Source organism: Lepidochelys olivacea, assembly GCF_965140295.1.
Source record: "Lepidochelys olivacea isolate rLepOli2 genome assembly, chromosome: 3".
NCBI lineage: Eukaryota > Metazoa > Chordata > Testudines > Cheloniidae > Lepidochelys > Lepidochelys olivacea.
The window spans coordinates 141,599,706-141,626,901 of record NC_140413.1 but is presented as its reverse complement, the minus strand read 5'-3'; the positions used below and the strand labels follow the sequence as shown (position 1 = coordinate 141,626,901).

The 27,196-nt window shown below is 44.1% G+C and overlaps 1 protein-coding gene across 1 annotated transcript in view; it reads right to left on the bottom strand.

The window, feature by feature from the left end:
* The window catches only part of CATSPERE (catsper channel auxiliary subunit epsilon), a gene marked incomplete at its 5' end in the record, with an annotated part of 90,915 nt that overhangs the window by 44,354 nt on the left and 19,365 nt on the right, over nt 1-27,196 (bottom strand). The window contains 3 exons of the mRNA XM_084625199.1: nt 850-927; nt 2,282-2,312; nt 20,264-20,352. Of these exons, the coding sequence (XP_084481325.1) occupies nt 850-927; nt 2,282-2,312; nt 20,264-20,352 (198 nt within the window). The remainder of the gene's footprint in view (nt 1-849; nt 928-2,281; nt 2,313-20,263; nt 20,353-27,196) is intronic.

Below are 27,196 nucleotides of genomic sequence, written 5' to 3'. Positions count from 1 at the left end.
ATATTAAAAGATGCCAAAGAGAAGCAATCCAGCATGGCAATTTATAATAAAGTAATAACTCCTAAAGGGCATCCCTTGGTCATGGATGCACACCTCAGGTAAGGTATGATGCCAACGGCTAAATATCATCAACCACCCCACAAAGGCATCAGGAGTGCATACTCTGACAACGTTTACTGCATATACCAATCCTGCAAGCTGATCCATGTGGGAAGAACTTTGTGCTCACATGGATTCCCATTGGGTGCAAGAATCCGTCTTCACATATACGCTTGTGGGATCAGGGCCATAATGTACCTCCTTAAAAAGTAAAGTTCAGTTCTACTGTTAAATGCAGCTCTATAAAAATGACATAATGGGTTCACTGTTTATTATGTCTTGTTACTGCCATATCATCATTACTTAGACAAAAAGTAAAGAGTTTTTTTCTGAGTGTCAGCCATGCAAACTCACTCTAGGAAGTGAAAGTCAAGCTTGGATCTTTCCTTCTCACCACTACCACCAGTAGCAAAACGGCTGTGGGCTAAATTCTGACCCTAACACAAGTGTACTGATGGTAGAATTTAGCTCTGCTACTGAAATTTAGCTAATAATTCTGTTTTTAATGCTGAGATGGAAACAAAACCACCTCACTCCCCCCCAGCTGTGTTACCTCTGCAGTATTAACTGGAACAAAAAGCACCAAAAACTTATTTTTGTCACTACCTTAAGTTGAAATGACTATGGATGCATATAGGCAGCATATCTAATGATTAAGACAGTGCCAGTTTTAATTTGTAACTTTTCACAGTAGACATGCACTTTCAATACCATGTTTTTAAAAGAAAATATAGAGCTATTTTAACATACCCGTGGAGGAGACGTTGCAGTGTGATTCAATTCAGAGGGTTCTGCACTTTCTGGATCATATATCCATAAGATTAACTCCTAGCAAATAAAAAAGGCAAATGATAATATTTTGTTAATAAACACGTTAATATTCTGTCACCGTGGTCTGATTTCTTTTGGTGACTAGATGTATACTAGAATGTAGTAACAATACCATATAAAGGAGCATTAACTTGGACAATGTCAGAATTAAGTCTTGAGCCTGATTTTACTCAGACAAAAGCAAAACTCCCATTGACTTCAGTGGGCAATGGACACTGAGGGGATCCAGATCCACTCCTCATAGAAAGGGAGTTATTTCCTTTCAGTTCTTCTATTCGTCCCTCAGCAATACTTCACATACCATAGTCTCTCTTATTCTACTGGGGCCATGCTACTTTACAATCCTACTGCAGTATGGAGAAAGAGGGATCAGAAATGAGTACTTAACTCTAAAAAGAAACAACAAATTAGTCTCTTAGCAGGAAGATATATGTATCTTTTTCTCCTGCCTCCATGATTCCTATGGGTCTTCAGCCTGACTGTCCTTGGATTTTGCTCCTCAAAGACACAACCATTTCTGATCAACCATGTGGCCCATATCAGTCAGCCACGGAGGAACTCAACCCCTTACGAGTTCATAGAGCCCAGACTCCTGCCCAAGCCTGAACATCTACACCACAGTTAAACAGCCCAGGAACCTGAGTCCCACGAGCCTGAGCCAGCTGACATGGGCCAGCCGAGGATGTATAACTGCAGTGAAGAAGTACCCTTAGGATCTTGGAATCTGTCCCTGAGTAGAGGGGCAGGTTTGGGTAACTGTGAAGCTGCTCTTTCAGAGGCGGCTGAGCACAATACCCCTCATTCCAAGGACATAAGTAGACTTCCACTGCTGTGGAATCCAACCAGGCTGTGCCTGTTTGGCAGGCTCCACATACAGATGCAACTGTGCCCTGAATTTGGTCCATAATCAATAAAGGTGAATGTTCTTTTAGTTTCCATATTTTCTGAGCCAAACACAATCTCTCTCATAGAAAAAAGAAAGAGGGAGGGCATGAGAAATGATTAAATATGTAATTTGTTTATACTAACTTTGGCAAATTTTGTGAAATAACAACACATTTTACAGACTGAATGATAGGCCATAACATTTTACGGTATATTGAAATTTTTAACCAAACTCACTAAAAAAACCCTAGCTTGGACATGAAACATGCATTTCACAAAGCTTCAGAAAACACAAATATATAGAAGAATAAAGAATAAAGAAAGGGTTGGCTGAAGTCCATTGACCTTTCCTTCTGACTGGACTAAATTTGTATCAAATCACTATTTTGGAGAAGTGAGAAATAACTTCTGAGTTGAAGTAAGTTAAAATATTAGGCCAAAGATAGCACTGAAAAATAAAATTTACCTGGCTATCATTTTTTGAGGATGGAATAGAGCTGCAAAAAATAAAATAAAATAAAACAGTTATTTTTAAGTATAAGTAATAACCACTGCTTTTTAAAAGAAAATAAAGGTTACTTTCTTACAGTAACTGTAGTTCTTTGAGATGTTCTGAACATGTTGACCCCACTCTTAGCATACATGCACCCCATATGCTGGAGTTCGGAATGTTTTAACCAGCAGTGTCCATTTGGCACTGCACATGTGCCCTGGATGCCCTTGTGCACTCCCTTCCACAAGCACATAAAGGGTAGAGCATCCACAACCACCATTCAATTTCATAGATTCACAGATATTTAGGTCAGAAGGGACCATTATGGTCATCTAGTCTGACCTCCTGCACAACGCAGGCCACAGAATTTCACCCCCCACTCCTGCACAGAATCCCAGTGTTCCTTCACTGCACAGAATCCCAGTTAAAGACTCAAGAGCTACAGAGATGAAGGGTAGATCATGGTGTGACGTTATTGACATGAACTGTGACTGTATAGATCATTGTTGCACAAGGTCTTGCAGAAAGGAGGTCAAGTGGGTTGTCTATGGAAAAGCTGTAGTTTGCTGGTTATGATTATGCTATCTATATGTGTGTATCATTTTTGTATTTGAAGTTATGAATATTGGCTATGTACTAGTATCCCAATGTGTTTGATTGCCAATGTGTTGGGATTCTAAGTATCCCAATGTGTTTGATTCTCAGTGAACCATCTGGTCAGCTTCTTGAGAAAGGACTACTCTCAGTAAGTGCCCAATCAAGAAACACTTAACCGACAATGGACTTTGGGAGACACCAATCCACATCTGAGCTTTCCTGGGAACATTCAAACTAATATGTAGACAATGGCATCGGCCTGCAAAAAGCTGAATCATTCATGGATATGTGACTTGCCCAGGTGGCTACAAACTCCATCTTGTTGTTGTGACTTTGCACAGAAAAACAAAGAGGTTTCCGCCCACAAGAGAGAGAATTCGGTCTATAGACAGCCTCTCCACCCCAGAGATGCCTGAAAGAAACTGGAACAAAGGACTGTAACTACGGGGGTCTGAGTGATTGCTGGACCAGGCCATACACCACAACGTTGGTCTGAAAAGGATTGTACCTGAGATAACATCTAGGGTGAGAAGTTAGTATTAGTAATTAGATCCTTAGTGTATTAAGTTAGCCTTGCGTATTTTGATTTATTTTACTTAGTAACTTACTTTGTTCTGTCTGTTATTACTTGGAACCACTTAAATCGTACTTTTTATACTTAATAAAATCACTTTTTGCTTAACCCAGAGTATTAACCAGAGTAAGTAATTAATACCTGGGGGAGCAAACAGTAACTTACTTTGTTCTGTTTGTTATTACTTGGAACCACTTAAATCCTACTTTTTATACTTAATAAAATCACTTTTTGCTTAACCCAGAGTATTAACCAGAGTAAGTAATTAATACCTGGGGGAGCAAACAGCTGTGCATATCTCTCTGTCGGTGTTATAGAGAGCAGACAATTTATGAGTTTTACTCTGCATAAAGCTTATACAGGGTAAACGGATTTATTTGGGGTTTGGATCCCATTGGGAGCTGGATATCTGGGTGCTGGAGACAGGAGTATCTGCTGAATGGTGTTCAGCTAAAGCCTGCAGCTTTGGGGACATGGTTCAGACCCTGGGTCTGTGTTGCAGCAGGCTAGCGTGTCAGGCTCAACAAGACAGGGTTCTGGGGTCCCAAGCTGACAGGGAAAACAGGCTCAGAGGTAGTTTCAGCACATCAGGTAACAGTACCAAGCAGGTCTCTGTGACCGAACCCATCACATATGGAATCTACATGTACAGAATATCTTGAAGAACTACAGGTTTCAGAGTAGCAGCCGTGTTACTCTGTATTCGCAAAAAGAAAAGGAGTACTTGTGGCACCTTAGAGACTAACAAATTTATTTGAGCATAAGCTTTTGGGAGCTCCCAGTCTCTAAAGTGAGCTGTAGCTCATGAAAGCTTATGCTCAAATAGATTTGTTAGTCTCTAAGGTGCCACAAGTACTCCTTTTCTTTTTGAAGAACTACAGTTACTTTAAGGAAAGTAATCTTTCTTTCTTTGAGTATTTGTACCTGTGGATCCCACTCTTGGTGATTAGCTAGGAGGCAACTCCTTTAGGAGGTGGGAGTTTGGAGCTTATTGAAACAAAGATTGCAGCATTGCTTGACCAAATTGAACATCTAATCTGGAAGATTACACCAAGATGTAATGGCTGGCGACAGTGTGGGCAGAACTCCATGTAGCTGCTCTGTAAATTTCAGCTATAGGGACTCTGGTAAGGCATGCTGCTGAGGCTGCTTGAGTTCTGGAAGAACATGTCTTAATGTGAGAGGGAGGAGTCAATTTCTTAGTATCATAGGACACCCTAATACAGCTTGAAATCCACTTAGAATGTCTATGTTTCACAACCACCTGATCTTTGGACCTGCCCCCAAATGTCACAAAGAGTCTTAAGGGTTTACAAAATTGTTTTGTCCTGGGGAGATAATAGGACAGTGCTGCCTTCTTCATGTTCAGGCTATGAAGTCTTGCCTCTACCAGAAAGGAATGAGATTTAGGGGAAAGTATAACTGGTTTAAAAAAAGAATTAGAGTTCATGGAGGACAGTTACATCAATGGCTATTAGCCAACATGGTCAGTGATGCAACTCTGTGCTCTGGATGTCCCTAAGCCTTTGACTGCCAGATGCTGGGACTGGATACAGGGGATGGATCACTAAATAATTGCCCTGTTCTGTTCATTCCCTCTGAAGCATCTGGCCTTAGCCATTGTCAGAAGACAGGATACTGGGCTAGATGAACCATTGGTCTGACTCAGTATGGCCATTCTTATGTAAAAAAACTGGTAGATGGACAATGTGATTGATGTGAAAACTGGAGACAACCTTAAATTTAATCTTTGGATGAAGTGTATGTCTACACTGCAAAAAATAAAAACAACCCACATCAGCAAGTCTTAAAGCCCAGGTCCACTTCTCGGGCTCACAAAGCTTGCACTATGGGGCTAAGGGTCTCAGAGCCCAAGCTTCAGCCAGAATAGGAACATTTACACTGCTATTTTTAGCCCCATTGTGTGAGCCTGGCTGAGGTGCTGAGGCATGCTGACACAGGTTTTTTTTTTGTGTGCAGTGTAGTCATACTCATAATTACTCTGTCTGTATGGAAGACTGTCTATAGGGGACCAGCAATCAGAGCCTGAATTTCATACAATTTCCATGCATAAGTGATTGTCATTGGGAACACCATAGTGATGGTCAGGTGATTAAGTGAACACGATGGCATGGGTTCAAATAGCCAACCAATCAACAAGGTAAGTACTAAATTCAGATCCCAAGTACGAAAACTTTTCGTATCATGTAGGATTCATACAAGGTTCATGCGCCTGGCAACATTCAGGGCACACCCGGAGTGTTGTGCAGGAGCTGTGCACACACAGCTCTTCTCAAGGGCATGAACCTTGGAATCTCGCCCAGATGACATGAACCGTGGGAAGCCTCCCAGGACTGGGCTCAAGGCCCGAGAGCAAGGAATGCGGTAAATAGAAATTGGTAAATAAGAATGTTAAACAAAGCCAGTGTATTCCTTTTATCTGTTGGAGAATGTAATGCGCGGGGGGAGAGAAAAAGAATAAAGGAGAGGGTGGAAAGCTGACAGGCAGAAGTCCGTTGGCAGACGAGCCTGTTTGCTTGCTTAAAGCTCTGTGCTGTCTTGTCATTGAACCGCAACAGTATCAGGTGTGAAAATGTGTAATAACCCTTTCAGGAACCTTTGAGCAGCAGTGTGTGAAAAGACAGAGTAATTTTGGATGGGTTGGTGAAGAGCAGATATTGCTGTTAAATGCACTTAAATCAAGCTAATCGATTGTCCTGAATGCATTAAAGATATAATTCAATATATCAGGAATCGAAGATCGTAATGGGCTAAGCTGTTGTTGAGCTGCCCAAGAGGAAAAATGTTTCCATTCTGCACCACATGTGTGCCAAGTGGAGGGCTTTCTGCTCTGTAAAAGCAAATCTCAGACCGGTGCAGAGCAACTTCTGTCTACTGATGTTAGCCATGCAACAGCCATGTTGTCAGATGTAGAAGCAACAGGTCTGCATGAAGGACTAGACCATGATTTTGTGAGACTGTCTGGCAGAGATAGAAATGTTATCCATGGTTTGTTCAGGAGAGATAAAAAGAAAAGGAGTACTTGTGGCACCTTAGAGACTAACCAATTTATTTGAGCATGAGCTTTCGTGAGCTACAGCTCACTTCATCGGATGCATACCGTGGAAACTGCAGCAGACTTTATATATACACAGAGAATATGAAACAATACCTCCTCCTACCCCACTGTCCTGCTGGTAATAGCTTATCTAAAGTGATCATCAGGTGGGCCATTTCCAGCACAAATCCAGGTTTTCTCACCCTCCACCCCCCCCCCCCACAAATTCACTCTCCTGCTGGTGATAGCCCATCCAAAGTGACAACTCTTTACACAATGTGCATGATAATCAAGTTGGGCTATTTGTAGCCCAAATATTTGTATTTGTATTTGTATATTGTATTTGTATATGTATTTGTATTTGTAGCCCAAATATTTGTAGCCCAAATAAATAGCCCAACTTGATTATCATGCACATTGTGTAAAGAGTTGTCACTTTGGATGGGCTATCACCAGCAGGAAAGTGAATTTGTGTGGGGGGGTGGAGGGTGAGAAAACCTGGATTTGTGCTGGAAATGGCCCACCTGATGATCACTTTAGATAAGCTATTACCAGCAGGACAGTGGGGTGGGAGGAGGTATTGTTTCATATTCTCTGTGTATATATAAAGTCTGCTGCAGTTTCCACGGTATGCATCCGATGAAGTGAGCTGTAGCTCACGAAAGCTCATGCTCAAATAAATTGGTTAGTCTCTAAGGTGCCACAAGTACTCCTTTTCTTTTTGCGAACACAGACTAACACGGCTGTTACTCTGAAACCTGTCAGGAGAGATAGAAGTTCTAAAAAAAAAAAATTGGCGTGGCTATGCTGAAGCTATTAAAATCAGACGTGTCTTGTCTTGCCTCAGTTTTCAAAGGATCCTTGGACTAAACGGAAATGGTGAGAAGGCATGCATTCCTGGAAAAGTGTTGGATATAGACCTCAGACTCATTACCCCTTAAGAGCAAAAGCTGTGAGACTTCCTGTTTTTCCTGGTCGCAAACAGATCTACCCACGAGACTACTCATTTTTGAAAGAGCTGATGCACAAGGAAGTCTTTTAGGGACCACTCAGACATCAGCATCACTCTTTTGGTCAGATGATCTGCCAAATAGTTGTTATCCCCTGAAATACATAAAGGTTGACTTGATACAGAATACACCATTCCTGTAGAAATAAATCGCCATCTAGTAAATAAGAAAAGCATTGTTCACCATTTTCTAACATAATAAAACCTAAAAGTTAAGAATCTGAATAAATGTCAGTTAAGATACACAATTGCTTAAATAATTGTGTACAAATATAGTGTATCCTCCTGTGACACTTTCTTAATATGCGCAGGACTGTGGGTGACCTTGTTACCCCCTACCTCCAGCGTAAGAGTCTATCTTGTGATAGCTGGGTTTGTTAGCTCCAGTACAACATCAACCTTTCAGCCACACAAGCACTCTCCTCAGGCCTCTGCTAGTCCAACCCTTGCCTTGCAGGTTAACATTAGGTGCACCCCAACCTTTTGGGCCCCCTTGAAGAGCATTCCTCTCCCGTATCCTGCCTGCCACTGGATACCACAGAAATTACCAGGTCCGCTGTCTCCAAAGAGACAGTATGCACACCATCCTGTTAGCTCAGCTAAGCACAAACACTTTACTTTAATGACAGGTTTCAGAGTAGCAGTCGTGTTAGTCTGAATTCGCAAAAAGAAAAGGAGTACTTGTGGCACCTTAGAGACTAACCAATTTATTTGAGCATAAGTGAGCTGTAGCTCACGAAAGCTTATGCTCAAATAAATTGGTTAGTCTCTAAGGTGCCACAAGTACTCCTTTTCACTTTACTTTAATATTACAGCACTGAGATGAATTTATAGCAAAACCAAGAATAAGTTTTTATTAATAAATAACAAAAGATTTAAGTGATACTAAGCAAAAATAATAGAAACATAAATGGTTACAAATGAAACAAAAGTATAAAACACTTCTAAGAGACTACATATAACCTTATCAGGCTCCAGTCTTTGTCTAAAGCACTTTTGCTCACCCACAACCACTTCTCAGTGCCACTAACCCACATGACTGGAGATCTACTGTTTATGGATGCAAAGAGCGTTGACCTCTTTGTTTCCTCAGTGATGGATAACTAAAATGTCTTTTTGCTTCTTCTTATATACACCAAAATTTATCATCTTTGTCACCAGAGTCAGGATGAAGCCCTGGGGTTCAGACTCCAGTGCATTCCTGTCATAAATGTAAAGGGAAGGGTAACCACCTTTCTGTATACAGAGCTATAAAATCCCTCCTGGCCAGAGGAAAAATCCTTTCACCTGTAAAGGATTAAGAAGCTAAGGTAACCTCGCTGGCACCTGACCCAAAATGACCAATGGGGGGACAAGACACTTTCAAATCTGGAGGGCGGGGGAACAAAGGGTTCGGTCTGTCTGTGTGATGCTTTTGCTGGGAACAGATCAGGAATGCAAGCCTTACAACTCCTGTAAAGTTAGTAAGTAATCTAGCTAGAAAATGCGTTAGATTTTCTTTCATTTAATGGCTTGTAAAATAAGCTGTGCTGGATGGAATGTATATGCCGGTTTTTGTGTCTTTTTGTAACTTAAGGTTTTGCCTAGAGGGATTCTCTATGTTTTGAATCTGATTACCCTGTAAGGTATTTACCATTCTGATTTTACAGAGGTGATTCTTTTACCTTTTCTTTAATTAAAATTCTTCTTTTAAGAACCTGATTGATTTTTCATTGTTCTTAAGATCCAAGGGTTTGGGTCTGTGTTCACCTGTACCAATTGGTGAGGATTATTATCAAGCCTTCCCCAGGAAAGGGGGTGTAGGGCTTGGGCGGGATATTTTGTGGGAAGACATCTCCAAGTGGTCTCTTTCCCTGTTCTTTGTTTAAAACACTTGGTGGCGGCAGTGTTTTGCCTAATCCAAGGGCAAAGTTTGTACCTTGGGGAAGTTTTTAACCTAAACTGGTAAGAATAAGCTTAGGGGGTCTTTCATGCAGGTCCCCACATCTGTACCCTAGAGTTCAGAGTGGGGAAGGAACCTTGACACTTCCCATGCTCACTTCACATCCACATGTTAATTTGTTCCTCCTGCTTACCTCTGATGCAAATAAGCTGTCCATTGTCTCTGGCATCATCATGCTCAATTTACATTACAGAAAGGGAGATAACTATCTTCCCTCCTGTCTGGAAGAAAACCTGTTTCCCCCTTTGTTTGGGTATAGACTTTAAAGCATAGTATCTGTAAGTATCCATAATTCCTTGTTAATACATACATTTCACAATGCCATTAATGACCAGTTTGTGACCTGCTTTCATTTGATATGTCACACCACATTCTTTATAGGTAAATATAATGACAGCAATATGTTAGGCATAGTAAATTTGTCAAGTTTGATAGGAACTGCTGTTACTTGACAGTGAACCATTTGCCAGTGGGCATTTAGGGGCTGTTAGGGTCACACCTTCTGGTGAGAAAATAGAAGTACCAAATTTAGTGTAAAGGTTATTATTATATCCTTCTCATGTCAGTACTGGTGCACAGGGCTGAAACTAGTCTCTTCCATCCTTCTCTCATGTACTGCTGCCTGCCTCCATCTGCTCAATGTTGTTGAGATTGACTGTTCTGCCCTCCCTGCTCAGAGTTCTTCTTTAGGTTTCTCTTGGGGGCCCATGTTTCCTCACACCAGTTGGTTTCTACTTGACAGCTTCATGTGGGAGTCTGTGTTTTGGCATCCAGAGTACATGTCCCAAATATGTCCCACACTTCTTTCTAATTCTAGTGGAGATGAGGTTATATTTAGTTGCAAATAAACTTTTAGCCAATGAGAATCAATCTTTCTTTAGGAAAATAACTAAAAAGTACAAATTCAAAAAAAGATTAAAATTGATTATTTAAATCAAAGTTCCTGCTTGCTGATTTAAATATTATTAAAATAGGTGATTTAAGTCACTTTGATTTAAATCAATCAAACCTGTGCGGCAGTCATAACCAAAGAACCTGGGGTAGGAGGAGTATAAAAATACTCATACCTTTTGGATGGGACTTGATATCTGTGGTCCTCTCTCCTAAATATTGCAGAGAGTGACACAGGTATAGCCCACAGATTTTTTGTCAAGTCCAAAATACCTTCATTTATTGACATTGCAACACAACCCTGAGTTACTGGCTGAAGAATATTAAGAAAATGTACAAGATTTCCCTCCATCACCTCAAGAGGAATCTCAAGCATCTCTGCCATCCTCTTCAGAATGTCTCTGAATGCTCTAAAGTCATCCTCTGTAAATGGGGTAGAAGGAATGACTGGTCTCCTGTTCTGGTCTTGTGCTCCTGTTCCTCTGTTAAAATGTTCTGCTTGCAAGGCAAGTGTGGAGCTCTGTGAGTTTGTGCAGATGGTGACTTGTCCCTTGATCTTGCACAAGGAACTTTCAAAGGGGGTGGATACTGAAATTGTGGGGTCCAGGAAGGCCAGTACAACTATGACTGGAAATCACAAAGGTATGGCATTTAATGTTGGGGAAGTGGCATCCAAGGCACATGAGAAGCATCTGTAGCATGTCCTGTATATTGTTCAGATTAAGAACTTCTCTTGCGGTGATCTCGAACTCTTGAATAGTTAGAAGAGTATGGCTGTGAGCTTGGAAAAGTACTGTTGCTAGAGGCAGCAGATGAAGAGTAGACTTGTTCAACTGGAGGTGCAGTTCCCCTTGGAATCACTGGAACTTGAGGAGGGCTGACAGGCTTCCCCTGAGATGAAGATAAATGGAGGGAAATTTTCATAACCAATGCCATAGTCTCCAGTATCAGGGCAGATCATGAAATATCTGATAAAGCAGATGCATTCAAGGGTGACACTAGTTTCGGAGTGATTCTAAGTTCTGTCAAATCAGTGAATGCTGTAGAAGTTGACAGTACTGGGATCATATACATTGGTACCAGTGCAATGGTCAGTGCCATCATAGATCTCTCCCTAGTGGGTACTATAGTAGATATTAAGGATGGTACCATAGCCATTGGTACTGGAATGACCCTAGAGGTTGCCAATTTTGGTTGGTGTGGCATTGGTTCGGAAGGGAAATCTGCACCTTTAACAGTAAAGGGGGCCAAGGAACAGCCAGCCCTGTTCCAGGGTGGATCCCAAAGCAGGTGCTGGGAATCATCAGATCCACCTGGGCAGTGTCAGGTGATTGGGTCTGATGATTACTAGCTAGGCAATATAGATGAGGGCCTAGCTTCATTAGGGTGACTGGGACTAGGAGAATGCTAGGAGAACACCCTCCTGTAATTACAGTCCAGACTGCAGACAGTGCAGTGGAGGACTGCGAGCAGGTGGGAGGCCCTGTGGATGTCCTTAGGTAGTGAGGAGACCCTGACCACTAAACTGCCAAAGGCCAGGGGGCCCACAGCTATGCTGGGAGCAGAACAATTGCTTTATGTTTTCATTCCATATATTGGAGAGACAAGGTGTAATATTTTTTATTGGACCAACTTCTGTTGGTGACAGAGGCAAGTCTTTGAGCTTACACAGAGCTCTTCTTCAGGTCTGGGAAACATACTCAGAGCATCAGAGCTCAATACAAGATGGAACAGATTGTTTTGCATAAGTAGTTAACACATATTTCAAGGGACCTTTCAAGGGATCTTGAAAGGGGGGTTGTGCAGGGTGCTGAGCACTGTAGGAGATCTGCAGGTTTTGTATCTGTTGTTCTGGCAGAGTCTGGTGCCACTTGGAGTTGGTGTGCCCTGGTCTGTGGGGAGCTTGCTTCTGATGATGAGCTTGGAGAGGTTAGGGGGTGGTCTGAAGGCCAGAAGAGGAGGTTAAGGAAAGATTTATTTCAGGATGGGGTCCCTCTATCCATACAAGCAGAGTGGCTCAGCCAGATAAGGAGAAGAAGGAAGAGGACATAGGACGACATGTTCCAAGAGATCCTGCAAGCCTCTGCTTCTTCGGACACCGAACAGAAGGCTTGGAGACAGCGTAGCCAGGGATAGAGTGGAGATGAAAAAGGCACAGGAAAAGGAGAGGGATGTGCAGCAGGAGTTTCTAGCACTTCTCAAGCAGTAAACAGCCATGCTGCAGACTCTTGTTGACCTTCAGGTTCAACAGTCCTGTGCATGCCTCCTTCTGCAGCCCTATGATACAGTGTGCTCCCCCAAATGGCCCTGCAAGAGCTGAATTGGGCCATATGGGCTCAATCAGCTAATTAGGTTGCAAATGGGGAGCTATAGGCTGAAGGCAGGTAATTCGGGAGAAGCTCATCTGTGAGGGATAGGTGGGACATCTACAAAAATCAGGAAACTGGAAGCAGAGGGGACTGCAGGGAAGGAGTCTGCAGTCACTCCCTGGGAGAAGGGAGGTGTGTTTGGGGACTGCAGAGACGAGTTGCCTAAAGTTACTCCCTAGGAGGAGGGAGTGAAGAGACTGGCAAATGCAGAGGAATGGGGAGGGTCAGGAATCATGGAAGCAGCTCAAGGAAAGTCAGCAAGGTGCAGGGAACGGACCTTGGCTGCTGTGTAGTAGAGGGTCCAAGTTGATTCCTGAGTGATCAGTAGCAGTTGGGCACTGCAAGTTCCCCCAGAGCAGTAGTCACTTGCTTTTCCGCTGTCAGTACAGATCTCATTTTGGTGTCACTGCACTGGAGGGCTTGGGCAAGTTCTGCACACAGATCCAGGAATGTAGCTTTGCACATCTGAAAGTTCTGCAGCCACTACTTGTCATCCCAACCCTGCATGACAATGCGATCCCACCAGTCAGTGCTTGTTTCTCAGACTCAGAACCAGCGCTCCACCGTCTGCCGCTGCCTCGTGAATGCCACCAACAATCCTGAATTATTTCTTTCTATATCACATAGCAATCTAGCCTCCAAGGAATCATCATGTTCCCCACGGCTACTCTGGCAGCTCTGCAGATACTGCAGGATCAGGTTCCCCATGCTCACAACACTTATCACAACTGTGCAGAGCTGTGCAGGATTCATGTTTCTGACACAGATGGTGTACAGTCAGGAAGGACATGCGCGTTTTCAGGGATTTTGAAAAGAATTGCGAAATGTTATGGGATGCAGATGAAATTATGGGATAGAAAACAATGCATTACGGGATGTTGAAATTATGCTCCCAGTCACTCCTGGATGACTCAGTTTGGCCCCATGTGGCATGGCAAAATATTCCCCAAACACCCTGCGCTAGATTGTGGTGAGTTACACACAGGGATAGCTACCCATGGTGCACTGCTCTCTACATCGATGCAAGCGCTGCTAGTGAGGATGCACAACATTGACACAAGGAGCATAGTGTGAACACACAAAAGCAATTTAATTACTGCGGCAGCTGTATGCTGACGTAACATAGGTCAACATAATTTTGTACTGTAGACATGTGTTGTGGGGCAAGTGCACCCTGTCCCCTCTTGGGGTGGGGTGGGGTGGAGTAATTACTTTGCCGCAGTGGAATGCTTACTTGGTTTGTCTTGACCACCGTGGTGAGGACAAATGGTAAAAGTCAATATGGCTACTCTCTCTCTCTCAGTTGTATGGCTCAATGGTCAGAGTCAGGGTGACGGCCCCTTCCCACACGGCCATGGGGCCCAATGGCCCGAATCAAAATGGCTTTCTGGTTCGGTTGGGGTGTATCGCTGAGTGTTCAGAGTCAGTGTGGCCGCTTGGCTCAGCAAGGCAGTATGGCCTTGTGGCAAGAGTCAGGGCTGCCCTCTCTCAGAGCTGTGTGGCCCAATAGACAGGACTGATAGGGTTGCCCTCTCTCAGGGCCGTGTGGCCTAGTAGTCAGAGTCGAGGTGGCTCCCTGGCTCAGTAATGCTGTGTGGTCTAGTAGCAAGAGTCAGTTGGGCTGTCCCCTCTGTCAGTGCTGTGTGGCCTAGTAGCCAGAGTCAGTATCACTGCACCTTCCGTGGGACTGTGTGGCCTAGTAGCAAGTATGTCAGCGGGGAATCCGCCCAAAACACACTGACTCCACTTGGCACCACAACTAGTCTCCCTGAGCTACTTCCTACCCGGTTCCTGATGCCAGGGTCCCAGGCATCTCCGTGGGCTCTGGACTCCTCGCTCAGGGCGGCTGCCAACAGCTCCGCCTCGCCTTGGGTGTTCTCTGGAGTCTCAGCATCCCTGGCTCCTGTCGTCTGGGGCTTCTGCGATTCCTGGGCTGGAGCTTGCAGCATGCATCCTCTCTTTGGTGGCCAGCCCTGAATGAGCTGAGCTGCTTTCTTTTATACATAGTCCGCAGCTGGAGCATGCCCAGCAGGGCCGTGAGGGCATGGCCTCCTCGGCCCAGAGAGTGGAGTTAACCCTCTCCATATCAATGAGGGGCACGTGAGCTCCGTCACAACATTTCCTAGACAAACTAGTTAGGGTAACTCTGGCCTGGTCTACGCTACAGAGTTAGGTCAACGTAAGGCAGCTTACGTCAACCTAACTATGTAAGTATTTATAATAACATTTTGCTCCCGCCGACATAACTGCTTCACTACGCTGACTTAATAACTCCACCTTCATGAGAGGCATAGGTCAACAGTAATGTAGTTAGGTCAATGCAGTGTCAGTGTAGACACTGTGTTACTTACAACCATTGTTACTGGCTCTCAAACGCCATCCCACAATGCCCCACACTGACAGTACAATTGATACAAATGCTCCCGGTGAGGACGCACACAAGGAGCAAAGTGTAGACATGTGCAAGTGATGTAATTACTGTGGCAGCTGTATGACGACATAAGTTAGATCAACTTAGGCCATTTTACAGTGTTGCAACTTTCTTGCTCAGGGTGTGAACCCCCCCGAGCGCTGCAAGTTTCAGCGCTGTGAAGTGGCAGTGTAGACAGTGCACCAGCACTGATAGCTGTGCTTCCAGAGCTGGTAGCTACTCCCCTTGTGGAGGTGGGTTTGTTATAGTGCTGGGAGACCTCTCTCCCACCGCTGGTGCCACAACTACACAGCCACACTAAAGCGCTGGGGCTGCAGCAGCACTTTAATGTTGCTAGTGAAGACATACCCTCCAAAATTAAGGGTAGGCATGCCCTTACACAACGGAGAAAAAAGTTTGATCAAATTTGATCTCTAATTTGTTGTTGTATTGGAAGGCGTTAATGGCTGCCATCAAGGACAAACAGAGACCTTGTTAAAACTGATGATGTGTGTGTTAATCACCTTTCTTTCAGGTTAACGGGAAGGAGCAATTAAATTTCCTTTTATGTACTGAGACAAGGTGGATGAGGTAATAGCTTTTACTGGACCAATTTCTGTTGGTGAAGGAGACAAGCTTTTGAGCTACACAGACACGGGCGGCGGGTACCATAGGCTGGGGGAGGCTGTGCCTCCCCAGACAGTCAGGCATGGCCCCGCCCTCCAATGTTCCTTCTAATTTTTTACATCCGTGTGCAGAATTAATTTTGTTATGTGCACCAATATGGAGGTGATGTGTGGCGGGGGTGGGGCGGAAGGGTTTGGAGTGTGAGAGGGGGCTCAGGGCTGGGGCAGAGGGAATCTAGCTGCCCACACTCTGCCCCCAGTTCCCACCTCCTGCTTCTGCTCTGTCTGGCTGCTCCAGGCTCCCTGTGGGGTGGCCCCAGCTTGGGCCTTGCTACCTACCCTCCTGGTGCTCTGGGGCTGGGGACGCTGGGGCTGTGCAGCCTGCCCGCCCATCGCTCTGGGGCTGGGGTGGGCTGTGGCTGTGTTGCCTGCCCTCCCAGTGCTCCGGGGCTGGAGGGGCCGTGCTGCCCGCTCCAGGGCTGGGGAGGGAGCACTCTGGGGCTGGGGGAGCTAGCCTGGGCTGGAGGGGTGGAAGGGGCAGGCTTCAGGCTGAAGGGGCAGGTCTGGGAGCTAGCCTCCCCCAGCCAGCAGTTCACGCGCAGCCATGTACAAAGAGCTCTTCTTCAGGTCTGAGAAAGGTACTCAAAGGGTACATCTACACTGTGATCAAAAAACCCAGGGCACCCAAGTCAACTGACAAGGGCTCATAGAGCTTGACTACAAATTGAAGTGTAGATGTTTGGGCTCAGGCTGGAGCCTGGGTTCTGACTCTCCCCCCTTGTGGGGTTTTATAGTCCAGGGTCCAGCCGGAGCCCAAACATCTGTATTGCAATTTTATAGCCCTGTAGCCCGAGAACCACAAGCCTGAGCCAGCTGACCTGAGCCAGCCACAGCTGTGGCTTTTATCACAGTGTAGACATACCCAGAAAGTCACAGCTAAATACAAGGTGAAATAGACTGTCTAGCATAAGTAGTTAACACATAAAAAATATTACCTCATCTATCTTGTCTCTCTAATATCCTGGGACCAACACGGCTACAACAATATTTCAAACAACCTTTATGTACTGACAACTGGAAACAATAGGAAGACATTACCCAAGGCTGTATGACGAGGTCTATCAGAAGCTCAGACGGCATGTAGGCTGATTGGTTTCCCTGGGACTGACTGCAAAAGCAAGAGTTAGGAGATTGATTGGTTGCAGCTATGTTTGTTTGGGTGTGTGAGAGGCAGAAAGCCAGACAAGCAGTTTGAGTGTGGCCCTGATGGGGAGCAGAGAGACAGAGTTCCTTGGAGTACATTACTTCAAGAAAGACAAGCTTGGAAAATGTGAGCCAGGAAACTGCCTGCTGTTGTTTTTCTACTATGTTCAAGGAAACAGGACTTTTTGTACATTCTTTGTAAATAAACAGGACAGCATCAAATAAATATACAACTAGTATCATCATCAATGTATCCTCCTACCAAAAACAACTCAGCAAACATTAGTTGGAAATCTTATGAAAAAAGATTTGATTTGCAGGACACATTTTAAGAGGTTCAATAGGTGATGCATGTTTTCAGGCCCTGGAAGAGAAAGTTGATAGTAGAAGAATGCAAGACAGAAAAAAGAGCTAGGATGGACGATGTATTCTGGGTGGATCAAAAGGACTATTCATCCACAAAGTGATTAGCAGAGGACCATACAGAATGGGCTAACATGGTTGCAAACATCTAGTTACAGAGATGCCACATAAGAAGAAGTATGGAAACAACCTGGCAAGTCCTCAAATGTGGGCTAACTGTTTAGCCCAAAAAGGGGCAACATAGGCTACTGTCTTGACCTGGACCTTGCCAGTTTTATTCAGAAAGCTAAGAAGAATTTTTCAGCAAAGTTTGAAGAAAATTGGTTAAGCTGTCTTATTGTTAGGTTTTGAGTTACAAGTCATTAAAATATCACCCTCATAAGAAACATTGACTCACATCTGGCATTTCTTTATGTCCCACTAGCATAAAAAGGGCTTATTACTACCCTGACAAACTTTCCACATAGTAAGAAGACACTCTCTATATGAACAAAATCGGTTGTAATTAAGTAAAGTTATTAATTAATGTTTTATCTAATTTTACTCCTCCAGGAATTCTGCACCACTGTGCACATGCAGAATGTATGTCCCCTGCAGGTTTTTTTTCTCTGCAGAAAATACTTTCTGTCAGAGAGGTGCTGCAATTATATCTTTTTCCCACCAGGGGCTACTGTAGAGCCAGAACAGAGGGCAACTGGCTCACTGGTGGTAGCACCCAAGTGGGTGGAACAGTGGCTGCATTTCTCAAAGCAATATGCCCGCTGGGCCAGGTGAGGAGGCACAGGATATGGGAGGGACATGGGGCTTCTGGGGGAGCCACACAGACTGGGCTAGTGGGCAGGGACAGACTGAGGCTGGGGCTGAATGGGAGTGGGGGTATAGGGACACATGGGGATGGGGGTGGGGGGTGGCTGAGTGGGGGTGCAGGGACACATGGGGAGCGGTGCAGGAACATCTGGGGACAGAGGGAGGGGGTACAGGGACACATGGGGATCAGGGTGGCTGAGTGGGGGTGCTGGGATGCCTGGGGATGGGGGGAAGGGGGTGCAGGGACACATGGGGACTGGAGGAAGAGGGGTGGCCAAGTGGGGGTGCAGAGACACATGGGGATGGGGGAAGAAGGGAGGCCGAAGAGGGGAGCAGAGACACATGGGGACTGGGGCAGATGTGCCTGACTGAATGGGATAAGCTAGAGGTCAGCCAGGGTCTGCATGAAGGAGTCTCCCCAACTTCCTAACAGTCTCCTCCCCCACCCCAAAAAACCCCTGTTCCATACTTACCCCACCCACAATCAAAACCCTCCAGGTTCATTCCCAGAAATTACTTTCCTCTCCCTCAGTTCCTCCATTACTCCTGATTCCCCTAAGGATTTGCACTGCTTCTGAGGGGAGCAGGAAATACATTTCTGTATTGTAGTTTAAATAAATTATTACTCAAAGTTCTGTATTAATATGCCTAATAAGGAATCTATTTGTCAAAAATCATTTCCTGAATCTTTTTCGTTGGCTGTATTGTTACAGACATACTTGCTGACAGGTATTTTGAAATAAATTACAAAAATAATTGAAACTGGTGTGATTATATTGTGTTATTCTGACAAATAAAATATGCAGAATTTTAAAATATTGTGCATAGAATTCTTAATTTTTTGTCGCAGAATTCCCCCAGGAGAGCTAATTTTAATAGTTACATTGTGTTTATGAGCAGCTTGCTCTCTGGCAGTGGGCTGCAGTTTAGAGATAACAAAAGGTTCTGTCTATTCATTACAACTCTAACAGATTTCCCTTAGCTTAGGAAGTAAAGACCTGGGGAGAAATCCTAGCCCCACTGAAGTCAATGGGGCAACCGGGCTGACTTCAGTGGGGCCAGGATTTCACCTGTATATTCGTGGAGCTAAATTACAGTAGTACTAGTCCCAGCTGTGCATGTGTGTGGTTTAGCCACTAATTAATCATTTATAACAATGGCTCTGTTGTTTCCAACTGTTTTTCTGCCAAGTAGGAAGAAAACTGGTCAAGCTTTCTTTGAGTAATTAAAAATGACCCTAAATATTGAGCCACTCAAGAGCAGTTTCATAGAGCTTGTCTACACATAAACCGCTACAGTGGCATAGCAGCACCATTGCAGCTGTACAGCTGTAATGCTTCAGTGAAGATGCTGACAGGAGGGGTTGGCATAGGTTGGCATAGGTACTCCACCTCCCCAAGAGGTGGTAGCTAGGTCAACAGGAGAATTCTCCTGTCAACCTAGCGATGTCTGCACTGGGAGTTAAGTTGGTTTAACTGGTTCACTCTGGGCTGTGGATTTTTCACAGCGCTGAGCGATGCAGTTATACTGACCTAATTTCCTCGTGTAGACCAGGCCATGGTTTAAGTTGTAATTAGAATTTTAGTGTATGGCTATATTCACTTCCCTTATAACTTTGCATGGGAAAAAATATTTTTTTCTAAGTTACTTTCAGGGTAAACTAAAATAGATATTCTTTTAAAGTTTTAGGGCAGTTAGTCAAACCATTTTTAAGTAATGGATGTTTTAAAAAAAAAGATACTTTTTTGCAAATTATCTACGACGACTCTCATTCACTGTTGTCTTGCACTGTCCTGAAATCTGAGAAGATACAAAGACATTACCTGACGTACTGCTTGCATACACTTTGGACCAGATTCACTGGAACACTCCAGCCTGCTTGCACTACTCAAGTAAGGCAAAGCAGCTGCAAGCCTGAATTAACTACCACTTTTCTTTTATAGAAAACCCTTATATCTGGCCCATACTTTTTAACTTAACTGAGCAGCATAACAAATTATTATTGACCATTTTTGTGTCAAATCACAAAAGACATCCAAATACAATTAGATTATACATCTCCAAATATATACATATGGAGAGAAGGTCTCATATGAAAACACCTACCTCTGTGCTGGAGAACTTTTCACCACATACCACAAAAAGCAATTCAAATGTTCAGAAATAGGCATATAGCGTTCCACATTCTCAAATGTCTAAAACAGGAAAAAAAAAACATACTTCATGTTTGTATATGATCGACATGATACCTACCACCTTTAGGCTCTGATCATGTTAACATTTATATATGTAAGTATCTTTATGTACACAAGTAGTCCTACTGAATTCAGTGAAACTAGCCATGTGCGTATGTGTTTGCAGGAGTAGGGCCCTAGAGGCCAAAGGTGAAATCCTGACCCGATTCAGTCAATGGCAGCTTTGCCGTTGACTTCAGTTGAACCAGGATTTCACTCCAAGTATTTTGTGTGTCCAGGTAACTACATATAGGACTTTTATATCTCATGTTTGTTACATTTGTTAATGTATTGTTTAATTACAATTTAATGCAATGTTGGTGAAGAAAGAAACATAGGAGCGGTTCAATCATGACACAGTTTCCTCTTATCTATTCCCTTTTTATTTCCTCTTACAGCTCTCTCTTTCCTCAGCATCGAACAATAAAAAATGAACCAGACCTCATGGTGCCACCAAAGGAGCATGAATCGCAATCTCCATTTCACAGAAGGTATAATAATACAAGAGCTACTCTACTTGGGGACTTCCCAGCCATTTTTCACCAAATCAAGCTGAGAGGAGCTGCATGTAGGAGCCTGATGAGGCAGGGGGAAACCTGCCTTCTTGTGCACTGATGAACCCCCAAAGAAAGGGAGAGCTACTGTTATTTTCTAAATGATCTGTACTCTTCTGTGCTTTATCTGTTAAGTAAAAGAGCAATGGTATTAGAGTCCTGTGCAAAATGTCCATGTGTGTTACATACGTCACAACTACCAGTTGCCTCCTGAGAGAGTTAAACTATAACCCAAAAGTCTCACACCCTCACTGGGATACTGGGAGAGGGTGTGTTTACTGGGGTATTTTGCAGGTTAGCACTGACCCTGGGGCCTTAAGGCAGGTAGGCTAAGACATAGTAGACTGAGTGTTAGTGCCCAAGAAATGTGCCAGAGAGGCCAAGGGAGAAAATAGTGCAGCAGCCTGCTGAAACCCACAGAAGATTAGAACACCTAGGTATCCAAAGGACTGGATTCCGCTCACAGCACTCTGGTGGGTGGTTGGCAGGGGGGAGCATGACCAGATCTGAGACACCTTCCAAGGAACATTGCACTGGAAGAGATTTTTTTCTGTTAATCTGATTAACTGTCGAAAGTCCATATGTGTTCACTGTCCAGTATGTATGGATTTATTTTTGGGGGGATCCTACATTGGAGTGACCTACGAACAGAGCTGCCGGGTGGGGGGGTGGGGAGAAGTGGGGTAATTTGCCCCAGGCCTCAGGCCCTGCAGGGGCCCCAACGAGAATGTCTGAAGTCTGAGGTCTGAGACAGGGAAGGGGCCAGTAGCGTAGCTAGCGGGGCAGTGGTCACTCTCCCACTGAGCACAAGTGGCGCCTTTTAAAATTTTTGGCACCTTTTTAATTTTTACTCACCCAGCGGCGTCCCGGATCTTCGGCGGCAATTCGGCGGCAGGTCCTTCAGTGCCGCCGAAGACCCGGAGCGAGTGAAGGACCCGCTGCTAAAGTGCCACCGAAGACCCGGAGCGCCACCGGGTGAGTATAAGCGGCTGGCACCTTTCTTATGTCCGCTCCCCCTGTTTGCTCCACCTGGCTACGCCACTGGAAGGAGCCCCTGAAATTGCTTTGCCCCAGTCCTCCTGAATCCTCTGGGCAGCCCTGCCTACGAATACTAGATTGTTTTGGGGGGACTTAGTAATCATTGATCACATTCCTCCCTTGGATCTTTAGAAAATATTTGCTGGAAGACATTCCAATTATTTGCTGCACTGTTTGTGACTTTTGCTTCTTTAAAATGGTTGTAATTTTAAAGAATTTAAAATTAATTCCTGCAGCCAATGCTAGGCCTGGCAGGCAAAAATGGAGGGAGCCTGGCTCAGTTCGGGGCTGATCAGCGAAGAGGCAGGAGCTACCTATCTCTCCATGTGAGGGAAGGGTCACTAGCCTGGTGAGGCAGCCACCAGGGACCAAGCAATGTTGTCCTGGCAAAGGAGATGGAGAAAGACGTCCAGGAACACCTGGCTTGAGAGGAACCCTCGTAACTGAAGCAGAGACCGCGGTCGGTGGGGGGAGGTGTTTTCTGACCCTACCAAGCTTATCACTGCTGCACCACAGCCATTGGCACCTGCGACAGGGAACTCAAATGACGCCCTCTTGCTCCCTTGCTTGGGCCAAGACTTTGAAAGGTCTCATTTCTGCCTTCTCCCCGTTCTACTCCTCTCTCATGGTATTGCTCTGCTACCTATCCCAATAAAGGAGAACAAACAACTTAAAATGCCTTGTTCAAAAATTTTAAGTAACACTTAACTTTCAAACGCCTGAACAGCAAATATAATTTTCCTTGTCTGCATAGTAAACACTGGCTTTTTTTTTTAAGCTGCGTTCTCCACGTGCAACTGTTACAGTAACTGTTAGAAGTATGTGCAGAGCAACAAAAGCATTTGGAAAGAGGGTGATCATCTGATTTGTGCACATATATTCTAGAACAGCCTTTGGAGTTGATCCTGCTGAAATGTGTCTTGAAAGGGCTTTCGTTCATCACCTAAATCACTCGCATCAATATCGCGCATATCATCATGTGTCAACACTGTCTCCAGTGCCCTGCATTGCTGGTGTAGGTCTTCTTCAGGTATAATGAGGAGTTTTGGAATATTATACAACATCCCAAATATACTGCTGTGTTCCTTGAGCTGCATGAAACATTCTTCAACTGACGGTATTGCACAATTAGCACCTGGTTAAAGAATTCAATTTTGCATTGTTGTTTGGGGTCTCTTATGGGATTATCCCGTGCCTCGTAATCAAAACGTCTTCTTCTTCGGTGACTTTTGTATTCTTGAATGGGTGGGAAAATAGCTTCAGTGTGAGGTTCCTCTGCCAACTTCTGTGCACTCTTCAGAACGTTTTGAAATCCCTCATCTGACCGGTAAGACTGTAGGTATGACTTTGCTTTGTCCAGTTGTTCCATTGTTCCAGATATATCAAGTTCAACACCTTGGAGTCTCTTGCTTACAACATTTATTTCAAACAGTATGGCATGCCACAACACTAAGCCACACACAAATATGAAATTATGTATGATTCTGGTGATTCCATTTCCCTCTGCCATTGTTCTCCCACGAACAGTTCCTGTCATAGCGTTATCCTCCATAATGGCAACTATGGCATCATCTATCTTCCCAATCTGGTGTTTGATAGACTTTATCGCCTCCACTCAACTTTCCCATCGTGTGGCACTCAGTGGTTTCAGTGTCAGAGAGGATGTTCCCAGACGTTGCTTCAAAATTTGCCATCGATGAGTTGATGCAGAGAAAAATACAAAGATGCTTTGAATGACATTAAAAAATTCAGCAGCCTCACTAGAAGCTGATGCTGCATCACTGACCACCAAGTTCAATGAATGAGAACTGCATGGCACAAAAAAAGCTCGAGGGTTTAACTCTTGGATCTGTGTCTGCACTCCTCTGTTCTTTCCTCTCATGTTGGCACCATTATCCAAGCCCTGACCTCTCATGTCAGCTATCGCAATTCCCGTATCTTCCAGCTTTTTAAGAAGCACATTGGTCATACCAGCTCCTGTAGTATCATCAGTGTCAATAAATTCTAGAAAATGCTCTTTGACAGTCACCACTGCAGGGACATTTTCCCTAGGTGCTGTTGTTGTTACAAAATGCACCATTAAAGTCATTTGTTCCATATGGCTGGTGTCAGGTGTGCAGTCCAAAATAACAGAGTAATATCTTGCTGACTTCAAATCTGCCACAATCTTCTGTTTGACTTTTGTTGCCAGTAACTGTATGATCTCATTTTGAATTGTTTTTCCAAGGTAGTGGTGTTTGTACGTTTCTTGGGTGGTGACTCTTCTTAGATGCTCCTGGAGTACAGCATCAAACTCAGCCATCAGCTCCACAATTTTAAGGAAGTTTCCATTGTTTGGCACATACAGCTGACCTGAAGTGCCACTCAGTGCTAGATTTTTGGTAGCAAGCATTCTCACAATGGCAATGAGCCTTTTCAGAACATTTTGCCAGTAAAGAGACTCTGATGCAATCTTCTCTTGATGCTGATCATCTATGGTGGCCTTTAACCTTCGTCTCATTGCAAGCTCTTTTCACCTATGGAAGGCTCTCTGGTAATTTGCTGCCTTCTCATGGCATGCCAGATTTCTAACCCGATTTTTCCAGTCCTTTGTTCCTGTAGAACCCAATGTGGCTGGAACATTAGACTGGAAGAGTTTGCAACAAAAACAGTATGCAGCATTCTGGGTTTTTGAGTACATAAGCCATGGCCTCTCCACTTTGTCACCATTGGGGATTTCACGCCAGTAATGTGTTGGATGGAAACTTCTATTTTCACTGTCTTTGGGGAACATGAAGTTTTTCACTTGCTGTGGCCCATGCAGTACAAGGAAGTCCCTCAGGCTACTGCTCAAGTGGGTCCACAGTCCTGGATCATCTAGACTTAAGGAACTAAACTCAGCAGCAGCTGTTTCTTGCGCCTCCACCACACTCTTCTCTGATCTACACTTTTCTTCAGGAATGTGCATGGTTACATCCATTTGAGATGGAGATATGGATACTGCAGTAGCTGCCAGGTCACCTGCACTCTGACTAACTGGAAAATCAGGCATCTCCTCGCCAGTCACATCCTCACAAGGCTCACCGTGAACATTTGTGTCTATGTATCTCAGGAGGGCTCCTTCCTGCTTAGATAAAAAAGCTTCCTTTGCTTTCTTTCTTTCTTTTTCTGAATGCTGCCCCGGAGGGGCGTTTTCTTCTTTCACTCATGACTGCTGTTCTGTGCCAGCTATAGTGGCTCTCAACACTCATTTGAAGGGGACAAATAAGCAGGCTGGTAGCATTGCCTGAGTGAGGGAAGATATCAGCATCTTAAGGGCCTAACTGGCTCCAACTACTTCAGTTGACTGCCTGTTCAAGGAAGCAGCAGGAAACAGGAAGCTTCTTGAGAAGCTGATGTTAACCAGTCCAGGCTCCTGGGGGTGCTAGAGAGGTACATCAGAGGCTCCTCCTCCTCTCTCTCCCTACAGCTCCTGCTGCTTTCTGTTATTCCCTCTCACCTTTTCTCCTACCTGCCTGCTATGTCTCTTGTGCCCTTCTTCCTCCAGCACAGCACTCCACCATCTCTGTGCATCTAGAGCAGAGAGCATACATATGCACCAGCAGCAGACACAATTTTCTACACTCTGGGTCCTAGTGGCGCCCCATCCCCCCCCCAGTCTGGCACCTGAGGCGGCCACCTCAGTTCGCCTCATGGTAAGGCCAGCCCTGCTGGGACCGCGGGAGGATGCTACCCAGGGTCCATGAGGGGACACTACTAAGAGACCAGGCACCACAGGGACATGGTCCATAGGGCTGCTACATGCCCCAAACTAAAAGGACCACAGAAGGAAGTAGCCCAGGGCAAGGAACGTAGACTCCCTGCTGGGAAGTCCCCTACTACAGGGTGATTTACACAGAGCCCTGGACTGGGACCTGGTGGAATGGGACATCCTGGATCCCCCCTACCTGAGAGGCTGAGGCCCTTTGTCCACAGAAGCAGGGGCAGGAAGCCAGGTACTCCAACCACTAGGCTGACTGGCCCTCCAAGCCCCATCCCCTTCGCCCTGCAGTGCTCTTCAAAGAACTTCCATGATAGTTGATGCCAAGGTTTTGGTCAGCAGCCAAGTGGGCTCCATGCTTAAAGAAAGTCTGATCCCTAGTGAGTCTGTGATGGTATCCCACAAAAGGAGATAGCCAAGGTTCATGAACAACCTCAATGGACACAACTCTGTAGAGAGTTTTTAGCTTGCACGCTAGAGGGCCTAGACATAAAACATAGTGAGGACCCATGAAGAACAAAAAAAAAAAAAAAAAATTGATAAAAAGCTAAATTTATTTCTTCCCCTCTTTGGGGTGATTTAATGAGTATGTTTAAGTGTTCTTTATTGTATAAAACACCAATTGTTAGTAGAAACTTTTAAAATAACCACATCCCACTGAGCTCCCTCCTCCCACAATACTGTATATATTCTGGATAAAATAAAAAAATAATAATCATAGTCAAATCCCAGGAACTTCATGGCAAACTTAACCAAAATTCTGTGGCAAGATCCCTGCAATCAGTGGTATGCAAATGCAACAGATTGGAGATTCTGTGAACGGCACACATAAATTTAGAACTGAGGCTTCTACTTAACTAAATATGCAAATGAATAATGCATTCACTACAGTATCACATCACATTATTTAATTTGACATTAGACCCAATGTACACTGCTCCTAATTTGTTAACTTTCTTTGTATTGCAAAATTGGATATAAAAATCCCGAACACAGTATCATAGAAATGTAGACACCCAGAGCATCGGGTTGCATCCCTGACCATCTTGGCTAATAGCCACTGATGGGCCTATCCTCCATGAATTTATCTAATTCTTTTTTTAACCCAGTTATACTTTTGACTAGAGCTGTCAATTAATCACAGTTAACTCACGCGATTAACTCAAAAAAATTAATTGTGATTAAAAAAATTAATTGTGATTAATCACAGTTTTAATCGCACTGTTAAACAATAGAATACCAATTGAAATTTATTAAATATTTTGTATGTTTTTCTACATTTTCAAATATATTGATTTCAATTACAACACAGAATACTAAGTGTGCAGTACTCACTTTATATTATTAGTATTACAAATATTTGCACCGTAAAAATGATAAACAAAAGAAGTAGTATTTTTCAATTCACCTCAAAGAAGTACCATAGTGCAATCTCTATCATAAAAGCACAACTTACAAATGTAGATTTTTTTTG